At 41.0% G+C, this 11,677-nt stretch overlaps 1 protein-coding gene across 1 annotated transcript in view; it reads right to left on the bottom strand.

The window, feature by feature from the left end:
• Positions 1-11,677, bottom strand: part of LOC135245706 (NACHT, LRR and PYD domains-containing protein 5-like) — a 281,523-nt gene that overhangs the window by 184,544 nt on the left and 85,302 nt on the right. Inside the window, exons 7-9 of the mRNA XM_064318950.1 lie at positions 6,167-6,277; positions 5,043-5,153; positions 4,151-4,261 (exon numbers count right to left, since the gene is read on the bottom strand). Coding sequence (XP_064175020.1) covers positions 4,151-4,261; positions 5,043-5,153; positions 6,167-6,277 — 333 coding nt within the window. The remainder of the gene's footprint in view (positions 1-4,150; positions 4,262-5,042; positions 5,154-6,166; positions 6,278-11,677) is intronic.

Raw genomic sequence — 11,677 nt, 5'->3', positions numbered from 1 at the left:
TGGATGCTATCTCAATCTGTCTGATCTCGTGTTCATCATTAACGCCCCCACTTCCCCCCTCTGTGATGTAGAGCTCTGTATAGATCTCATGGAGGAGGGTTGGGTTGCCCTGCTTTGCTAAACCGTCAAATATGCATTCAAACTTCTTCTTCAGAGCAGTTTTCAGTGCCTGCTGGGCTCTTTCCATGGATTTATCTGAGGAGAAGAAACATGAGAAACAATGTTTAAAATAACAGAACAGATAATAAAAAATAAAAAAAAATACATATGCAGTCCATTTTCACAATGGTTTACACACCTCTTAAGGTGTTACACACTTCTCACAGTCTGTTCTACACACAAAATGAAAACATATGAAACAATGAAAAAGGATTCAATTCCTTTATCACATTCAATTTCTTAATTTTTTAGTATGATGTGGTAAATATGGTCTTCATGGGTCAGGTAGTAATTTAATCATCTTATAATTTTTATGCTCAGTGCTCATTAATCCTGGATAAAAACTCAGACCAGATCTGAATCTCTTTCAGGGACATTTAATCTCATATGCATTTGCTTGCCCCATAATCACTGCTGAATGCAATATTTTAATTTAAACACCATTGTGTATATGTAGTGTGTGATGTTTTCAATATGCAAGACTGTTGATGTAAAACACTATTATGAAAGTGTAGATGCTATAAATCAAAACATTGTACTCTGTTATATTCGATTGCTAAACTCATTTCAGCATTCAAATGGACACACAGTAGCAATGAGTGAAAACTCTTACTGTGTGGCTCATCTCTCTCCAGTGAGTCAGTGAGATCCTTCTGCTTCACAGGGCTGCTGGTCAGCTGTATTAGTGTGAAATAAACACATGAAGAGGTGTGCTGTATCAGTGTGAAATAAACACATGAATAGTTTTGCTGTATCAGTGTGAAATAAACAGATGAAGAGGTGAGCTGTATCAGTGTGAAATAAACACATGAAGAGGTATGCTGTCTCAGTCTGAAATAAGCACATGAATAGTTATGCTGTATCAGTGTGAAATAAACACATGAAGAGGTGGGCTGTCTCAGTGTGAAATAAACACGAGGTGTGCTGTATCAGAGTGTAAAATAAACACATGAAGAGGTGTGCTGTATCAGAGTGAAATAAATACATGAACAGGTGTGCTGTATCAGTCTGAAATAAACACATGAATAGTTATGCTGTGTCAGTGTGAAATAAACACATGAAGAGGTGTGCTGTATCAGTGTGAAATAAACACATGAAGAGGTATGCTGTCTCAGTGTGAAATAAACACGAGGTGTGCTGTATCAGAGCGTAAAATAAACACATGAAGAGGTGTGCTGTATCAGAGTGAAATAAACACATGAAGAGGTGTGCTGTATCAGTGTGAAATAAACACATGAAGAGGTGTGCTGTATCAGAGTGAAATAAACACATGAAGAGGTGTGCTGTATCAGAGTGAAATAAACACATGAAGAGGTGTGCTGTATCAGAGCCATGGAAACAAAGCCTTGCTTTATTATGGGTGGTAGTGTAGTATAATGGGTAAGGCGCTGGTCTCGTCAGAGGTTTGAATCCCAGGTAGGACACTGCTGTTGTACCCTTGAGCAAGGTACTTAACCTGCATTGCTTCAGTTCATATCCAGCTGTATAAAAGGAAGCAATGTAAATGCTGTGTAAAAAGTTGTGTAAGTCGCTCTGAATAAGAGTGACTGCTAAATGCCTGCAGTGTCTCATGTTTTTTCATGTAGGAAGGCCAGAACAGGAAAAGATGCTTTAGAACAGCGGTCCCCAACCCCCGGGCCACGGGTCATTTGGTACCGGGCCGGGCCGTTTTATTTATTATCTGAGTCTGAACGATGTTTTATTTGTTATTATTTATTCTCTCCGTTACATCTCGGTCACGTGATACATTTCCGACATCCTATCTGTGTGAAGCGGGGTTTTCTGCAGTGACAGCAACCAAAACAAAATTATCGGAGTAGACTGGACATAAGCAACACACTTCGGGTGTCATTAACCTGTTATTTTACCCTGACAAAAAGTGCGGAAGGTGATTTCCAGTTTGCTTTTACTGTATCACCAATGTGAATTATGCAGAACTACCGCATACCTCACATAACTGTATCAAACGTTTTGAGTCAATTACAACGGGCTAAGAAAATCCGGAAGAAAATATTCAGCAACCGAATTAATCCGTTTGAATTTTTTAGTACGTAATATGCTGTCCCAGCACGAATGCTTCGCATTTTATAAAACGAATACTAAAGCAAGAAAAGAACAGAAGAGCACACGTTATAATTGCAAGACGTTGGCAGGCTATAACCAAAAGTAGGCTACTGCGCCGCATAACATACAAGTTTGATTTTAAGTTATTATGAAAATAAATTGGTTTGCGCCTGCATATTTTCAAACATGGCGCCTGAAAATAGACACAAAAAAATCCCGTGAGTACTCGACCAATCAGAAATGTTCAGCGCTGCAAGCTCAACCCAAAAGGTTCCTGTACTTTCGGAAAGTACTACCCCCCGAGCAGGAACCTTTTGGGGGGTAAAACAAAGCCCCCAGAACTAAATTTAGACCCTAGTTCCTGCGGTGGAAACACACTGAGTTCCTCAAAAGGTTCCTAGTTCCGGGGTATAGTTCCTGCGGTGGAAACGCGGCTATTGTCTGCCATTACCCCTAGATGGGACCGTCTCGTTGCAGAGAAACAAGCTCAGGGCTCCCATTGATTTAGCGTTATGGTGAGTTAAAATTTTCATGCACTTTATATTCGTTTTTGTGGTGTGTCTGTATCTTATTTTTAAGGCATGTTTAAATGTTACCATAGCGACCAGAGAGCGTTAGGGGGCAGAGAGGATGTTACTCATGTTATGTTGTTGGCGCGATGTTACGAGGACGCTGCTAATAAAGTTGCATACGAGTACACAGTGGATTCACGTTATTATATTTACAATATACCACAGTTTTTTTGCCGGTCGTATCATTTTATTTTGTTGTATTTATCCGCCACACCTTAAAGGCCGGTCTGTGAAAATATTATCTGACATTAAACCGGTCCTTGGCGCTAAAAAGGTTGGGGACCACTGCTTTAGAACACAACAAGTAGCAGGTCTAAAGCCTATATTGGAAATGCAGCTTTTGCTCCTGATTTATGTTTTTAGGAACACTACTTGCGATGAATCACGAATGTCCTTGGAATAATTTAGTTGTTGAGCTGAATTAAGTTTCTCAGTGCAATACATTTTTTAATGCTAACTATACAAACTGAGTGCTGAGTGTCCATTCTACCTGCCCCGGGAGTTTTCCGCAGTGATCACTAGGGCCGTTTACATTCCACCACAAGCGGACACGACGAGGCTTTGTCGGTGTTACATGATGTGCTAAGCGGACTACAGACCAAGCACCCAGACGCTGCCCTCATCGTGGCAGGGGACTTCAACAAGGCAAACCTTAAAAAATGTTATGCCAAACTTTTACCAACACGTCAACACTTCCTATGACTTATTTTAGGACTTATATTAGAACTTACTTTCTTTTACTTATTTGTATTGCTCGTTTTATTTAAATAACTGCTCTTTATATTCTTCTCTCTTTTAATTTGTATTCATATCTTATATTATTTTATATTATTAGTATTATTTATTTTTTCTGTATATAATTATTATTGAAGCGTTATGTTGCACAGTCTACAAGGAGTTTGTCGCACCAGCATTTCACTGTATGTATGTATATGCATGTGACAAATAAAGCCTTTGAACTTTAAAACATTCTGTTTGGAGTCATCCACTGCCATCGTTTATGGATCCTACAAAGGAATCTGGTCTATCTGTGAGCCAAAGAGGGCCAGAGCACTCTACAACATTAATAAACCTGATTAGATATTCAATCTGATCGTCTGAAAGTCATATTAACTTCAAATATTGAAATAGAATAAGAATATATCATACCTGTTCTGAGGAGGACAGTTTATCTGAACTCTTCTCTTCTGAACGACTTAAATCCAGTGAGCAGTGAATCCTGTGAATAAATCATTTGACACAACTTAGTTAAACTCTTTTACTGCAGCTCTAACTCACAGCACATGGAGACAGAGCTTCCAGTTAAACTCATCCTCTTGCTGCAGGTCTAATTCAATACGAACGCGTTTCATTACCTTTGATCACCTGTGAACGCTCCTCTGAAGTTGATTGGAAGAGGCATTGAACGGTCACTCTTCATAGACAGAAAGCTGGGTGCAGGGGACCCAGCTCTATCCATCTGGACCCTGCGAACAAAACATATCGACAGAAGTTCCAGCTAAACTCATCCTCTTACTGCAGCTCTAACTCACAGCACATGGAGACAGAGCTTCCAGTTAAAATCATCATCTTACTGCAACTCTAACTCACAGCACATGGAGACAGAGCTTCCAGTTAAACTCATCCTCTTACTGCAGCTCTAACTCACAGCACATGGAGACAGAGCTTCCAGTTAAAATCATCATCTTACTGCAGCTCTAACTCACAGCACATGGAGACAGAGCTTCCAGTTAAACTCATCCTCTTACTGCAGCTCTAACTCACAGCACATGGAGACAGAGCTTCCAGTTAAACTCATCCTCTTACTGCAGCTCTAACTCACAGCACATGGAGACAGAGCCTCCAATTAAACTCATCTTCTTACTGCAGCTCTAACTCACATCACATGGAGACAGAGCGTCCAGTTAAACTCATCGTCTTACTGCAGTTCTAACTCACAGCACATGGAGACAGAGCTTCCAGTTAAACTCATCGTCTTACTGCAGTTCTAACTCACAGCACATGGAGACAGAGCTTCCAGTTAAACTCATCCCCTTATTGCACCTCTAACTCACAGCACATGGAGACAGAGCTTCCAGTTAAACTCATCCTCTTACTGCAGCTCTAACTCACAGCACATGGAGACAGGGCTTCCAGTTAAACTCATCCTCTTACTGCAGGTCTAACTCACAGCACATGGAGACAGAGCTTCCAGGTAAATTCATCCTCTTGCTGCAGGTCTAATTCAATACGAACGTGGTTCATTACCTTTGATCACCTGTGAACTCTCCTCTGAAGTTGATTGGAAGAGGCATCGAACGGTCACTCTTCATAGACAGACAGCTGGGTACAGGTGACCCAGCCCTATCTATCTTGACCCTGTGAACAAAACATGGAGACAGAGCTTCCAGTTAAACTCATCCTCTTACTGCAGCTCTAACTCACAGTACATGGAGACAGAGCTTCCAGTTAAACTCATCCTCTTACTGCAGCTCTAAATCACAGCACATGGAGACAGAGCTTCCAGTTAAACTCATCCTCTTACTGCAGCTCTAACTCACAGCACATGGAGACAGAGCTTCCAGTTAAACTCATCCTCTTACTAAAGCTCTAAATCACAGCACATGGAGACAGAGCTTCCAGTTAAACTCATCCTCTTACTGCAGCTCTAACTCACAGCACATGGAGACAGAGCTTCCAGTTAAACTCATCCTCTTACTGCAGCTCTAACTCACAGCACATGGAGACAGAGCTTCCAGTTAAACTCATCCTCTTACTGCAGCTCTAACTCACAGCACATGGAGACAGAGCTTCCAGTTAAACTCATCCTCTTACTGCAGCTCTAACTCACAGCACATGGAGACAGAGCTTCCAGTTAAAATCATCATCTTACTGCAGCTCTAACTCACAGCACATGGAGACAGAGCTTCCAGTTAAACTCATCCTCTTACTGCAGCTCTAACTCACAGCACATGGAGACAGAGCCTCCAATTAAACTCATCTTCTTACTGCAGCTCTAACTCACATCACATGGAGACAGAGCGTCCAGTTAAACTCATCGTCTTACTGCAGTTCTAACTCACAGCACATGGAGACAGAGCTTCCAGTTAAACTCATCGTCTTACTGCAGTTCTAACTCACAGCACATGGAGACAGAGCTTCCAGTTAAACTCATCCCCTTATTGCACCTCTAACTCACAGCACATGGAGACAGAGCTTCCGGCTAAACTCATCCTCTTACTGCAGCTCTAACTCACAGCACATGGAGACAGGGCTTTCAGTTAAACTCATCCTCTTACTGCAGGTCTAACTCACAGCACATGGAGACAGAGCGTCCAGGTAAATTCATCCTCTTGCTGCAGGTCTAATTCAATACGAACGTGGTTCATTACCTTTGATCACCTGTGAACTCTCCTCTGAAGTTGATTGGAAGAGGCATCGAACGGCCACTCTTCATAGACAGACAGCTGGGTACAGGTGACCCAGCCCTATCTATCTTGACCCTGTGAACAAAACATGGAGACAGAGCTTCCAGTTAAACTCATCCTCTTACTGCAGCTCTAACTCACAGTACATGGAGACAGAGCTTCCAGTTAAACTCATCCTCTTACTAAAGCTCTAAATCACAGCACATGGAGACAGAGCTTCCAGTTAAACTCATCCTCTTACTGCAGCTCTAACTCACAGCACATGGAGACAGAGCTTCCAGTTAAACTCATCCTCTAACTAAAGCTCTAAATCACAGCACATGGAGACAGGGCTTTCAGTTAAACTCATCCTCTTACTGCAGGTCTAACTCACAGCACATGGAGACAGAGCTTCCAGTTAAACTCATCCTCTTACTGCAGCTCTAACTCACAGCACATGGAGACAGAGCTTCCAGTTAAACTCATACTCTTACTGCAGCTCTAACTCACAGCACATGGAGACAGAGCTTCCAGTTAAACTCATCCTCTTACTGCAGCTCTAACTCACAGCACATGGAGACAGAGCTTCCAGTTAAACTCATCTTCTTACTGCAGCTCTAACTCACAGCACATTAACTCACTGATTCATGCATTTTTACCTCTCTCTCGCAGGGCCGTGGGTTCCATCGTCAGTCTCGGTCTCCTCTGAGGAACTCATTTTAGAAACAGCGCCCCCTGTCTCAGGACACCTGAACACACCAGATCAGATTCACAAGTGGGTTCTGACCCAAATTGGCAGACCTGTAAATACACACAAGAAGGACATGATAACGCACAGACATAATAATACACACAGACACACACATACATCAAATCTCATAGAACAGACAGGGACAAATCTGGAAATTAACTGAGCCATAAACTTGTACAGCAATACAATTCCCTCCAAAATATTCTGCACCCATGATAACAATGACTAAGACCGTTGAATATAAAGACTACCAGTGCTGAGGTATAGGCTATTTTCATTGTCCAACATACGGAATATATTTAATGATATAATGGAAACTACCAAAATGACACATTTCTCAGATGATACAATTTTACAAAAATTGTGCATCACAATTATTGGCACCCCTGTATTCAGTGCTTTGTGCACCCTCCCCTTGCAGGGATAATGGCACTGAGTCTTTTTACATAACGTCTCATAAGACCAGAGAACACATTGGGAGGGATCTTAGACTCTTCCTCCACCCACAATCTTTCCAGATCCTGATGTCTTTGTTGATCCATGCTTATGGGCTGTGCTGTTCAACTGAGTCACATGTTTTCAGGGAGTTCAGCAGCCTTTAGACTGTTGTAGCCATTGCACAGTGATGCTTCTGCATCGTTAACCTTTTTATTTGTGGATTTTAACGTGAATTTGGGGTCATTGTTTTGCTGAAAGATCCACTAGTTTCAGTCTGCTGGCAGAGGTCGTCAGGTTTAGGGCTAAATAGTCCTGGTACTTGGGTAGAGTTCACGATGCTGCTTTCCTTAACAAGGGCCCCAGGACCAGTGTGAGCAAAGTAGCCCCATAACATTAAATATCCACCACCGTATTTTTCTTTTCAGTATATGCATCCTTCAATCCATCCTACATCATATTCCTGGACATGGTTTGAGGGGGGCTGCAGCCTCTCCCAGCATGCATTGGGCAAGAGGCAGGAAAAAACCCTGAACAGGTCACCAGTCCATCACAGGCCACACACACCATGCACTTACACACTCATACATTCAAGCAATTTAGTGTCTCCAGTTAGCTTAACCTGTATGTCTTGGGCTGTGGGAGGAAACCCATGCAGACATTGGATGAGAATATGCAAACTCCACACACACCACCATGCTGCCCTCCAGCAGTTTAAAACTTCTTCATTATTGCCCTCACAGTAGTAACTAGCATCTTCAGTTTATTTTTTGATCCACTGCCTGATTTTCAAAGGTCAGCAACCATTTTTATTTCATTCGTCAGTTCTTTGTCTTTCTCTGTGGTGAAGATGAAAAATGGGTTTCACAAGCAGGTTCTCAGTTTAATCCTCCAGTGAAACAGGAAGCCATGGAAGGCCACAAGAGTTTCTCTTAATATTGATGTAGATTTAGTTTGATTTTATTTATAAGAATCTTTCGCTGAATTAGGTAACACAATGGTGACTGAGCCTATTATTATAATAATTTATATTATTATTAATATAATAATTTCTGATTAAAGAACTGGGTGTCTGTGGCGACATTCCTGGGAAAAAATCACAAGCAGTGCATAGTTAGTGACGTGTTTTCCATCACCCATCAGTGGTTGGTCCGCCGGGGGGGGGGTTATGGAACCCTAAAAAGTTTGTGTGTAACATGAGAGGTCATATTATTTGTTGATGTAGATTTCATAGTACATTTGATGAACAATTAAAGTTTCTTTAAATTATTATAGTCATAGCTATTTGCACAGCTAACGCTAGCTACCGGATCATGTCAAGAAAGGCAACATTAGTTTAGACAACGTTGCGCACAGTATCCATCTCTCATATCAGGTAACGTTGCGTTAGCTAGCTAGCTAATATAATTAACACAATTTAATGTCAGCTAACAATTAGAAAAAACGCTAGCTAATGCTACCGACTGGTACCGACCTCGCAAAACGTGTCTCGAATGCAATGCTACCTTGTTGCAACGTTGCAATGTAGCTAACTAAAGGTCAGTTCAGATCAACGATTCGCTACGAGACTGGATGCAACTTGCAAAATTCCAAGACGTCTGATTGTAAACGTTCTAGCTGCACTTGGCGATTTGACAAGGTGGGGCTTTTGAGACCCCAGGCAACGGCTTCAGACGCTTTGCAAATAACCAGTTCACACCCCTGCAATTTTCTCTGCAACATTCTAAAACAGTTTTGTCTCGTTGCGAATCATTGATCTGAATTGGCCTTAACGTTACCGTTATTTACATTGCCATGAAGTTCATCAATATATTATAATGATCGGAATAAAGCCGTCTTTACATAGAGCATTAACCAGGGTATAGGTGGAGCAGAGCCAGGTCTGATTTCAGTGTAAAGTTGTCAAACCAGAGAAAACTAAAAAAAAAAGAATACAGCAGTATGGATTCGCGTTATTTTATTACGCTTCCTCATATGGTCCTTCAGCCTTGCCCTTTTTTGATGAAATCTCCTTTGTTTTTGTTTTATTATTCTTGTTCTGATTGCTAATTTAACACCTAGCTCCGCTTCATTCTCGAACAGTTTGCTAGCAAAACCAGAAACACCAGCGGTAACATTTTGGAAGGCAGTTGTTTCAAAAATATCACACAACAATCATTCACGAGAACGACAGTGTTTAGTGTGCACGAGATACATAATTGTACGAGCCGCAGGGAATCCCGCAAATTCTTCACTGCAGTGTAAAGATGTTCATACCGGGTAAAGGGTGGATAAAGAACGTCTGTGGAAATTGATCATCACTAATTCCACCCCAGGTCTGCCGCAGCATTTTAACCCAGCTCAGCAGTGTAAAGGCAGCTTAAGTTAGCCTAATGTTAGACAATGAATGGGTGTGTACATAACGTTACTTTTATAACAACCATATTTTATTCAGTATAAAATTTACGGAGGACAGGTAGTGTCAGACACAGTTGGAGGAGGAACCGGCAATTTCAACTGCAGTGTAAAGGATGTTCATCCGTAAGGTGGGATAAAGACCGTTGTGAACTTGATCACATATTCACCCCATTGCTTCAGTCATTTACCCAGCTGGCATGTAAATGGATAAATGTAGTAATGTATGTAAAGAAGTGTGTAAGTACGTTCTTGATAAGACCATCTTATGCAGTAAATGTAATGTAATAGTTGACGTGGCCCAGGTGCCAACTGACTGACGTCACACAGGCGACACTGGTTGGATCTCTGGGAAGTGAGCTCCAAAAACACACCTGCAATTACTGCTTTTCGCCATTAGTACCGCCAAAGAGAACGAAACAGAAATCTTCGAGATTGTAACTTTAAAGAGCCACAAAGATAACAAGACACAGGTGAACTCAAAGCACAATCAAACCAGAGCAGGCAGGGATAACGAGACACAAAGAAAAACAATGACAGAATAACTGAAAACAATAATACAATTAACACAGGGGTAACTAAAGAGTGAGCAAACTGAAATACAAACTGAAGTACCGCCATCTGGCGGCCCAGAAAAGGAAAAAACAGAAACAGAAAAAGGCAGAATCCTGACAACATCTAAATGATCTTTTTGGATAACTGAATCTAAGATATTACTAGCCAAAATATGGCAAGCCATTTTAACATCTAATAACCTGTGTGGTTTCACATTACAGATATATTAAGATATCTCTAATTATATTTTGACAAGTCAAAACGCTCATTAAAAATATCTCTAATTAGATTTCGACTAGTTTCGCCACTAAGTTCTATGTAACTCCAATTAAAGATATCTACAATTCAGTTTTGACTATCTAAAACGTGAATTCCAGATATCACCACTTAAATTATGACTCTTACCATCTTACCCATAGTCGGACGGTACATCGAGCAAAACCCGTGCCGTCAAGCCTAGTTCATGCATGTCGATGGTCAAAACCCCTGGTTCTCGCGCACCAATCAGAAGCCAGTACCCAGTGTTAGGACAAATTTAGCCTCGCGAGCCAGTCTCTTTTCTCACTTCGTTCAGCAGAAGGAGGAATTTGGACAGGTTGCCAATAGACGGACGCTTTTTCGCTATTTTCTTATAATAATGTGTGCCTGCGTTGTTCCATGTCCGTTCACCCTATAAACAAACAGCTTGAAACAAAGCACCACTTGTCACAAACACATACATATATGAATTGTAAGGTCAGCTAACCTTTTTTCCTAGTGGGAAAACTAGAAGACCTTTTGGAGAGAAAAAAATAACAAATATTTCAAGAACAAAAATTAACCTACCTTTATTCTTGGCACATTTAGGCTATAATCTATAAACTGTCAACTGTGACAGCAAGGTTTCTTTTTCCCTTCATTTATAAAAATAAATATTACTCTTTCTTATAAGGAATGATCAACAAAAACAATTACAAAGCAAAACTATTTAAATAAATAATGGAAAAATATAACAAAAAATAAATAAAAATAATTTGTAGACATCATTCGTTTACCTTCAATATAAAAAGCGAATGTCAGCTCTTCTGTGTTTTGTACCTGAGCGTGAGACGTTGTCATAATTTTTCCCGACCGTGAAAACTGCCCGACTTGTTTACATATTGGACAGATGTGGCTAGTTGGTAAATCTGTCGCCATTTCCGTCGCAGCACTTTCAACACAAGCAAAATCGGAAGCGTTATCCTAAAATTTCTTCTTACCGTGAAGAGTGCCTGACCCGCAACCGTAGTAATGTGTTAACACGGCGGCACAGTTATATCGAGAAAAAACGCTATATTCAACTGCGAACCAGCACTAGGTTCGCGTTGGTGGAAAAGGGGTAT

Source organism: Anguilla rostrata, chromosome 19 (genome assembly GCF_018555375.3).
Source record: "Anguilla rostrata isolate EN2019 chromosome 19, ASM1855537v3, whole genome shotgun sequence".
Lineage (NCBI taxonomy): Eukaryota > Metazoa > Chordata > Actinopteri > Anguilliformes > Anguillidae > Anguilla > Anguilla rostrata.
This window is presented reverse-complemented; position numbering and strand designations above follow the sequence as displayed.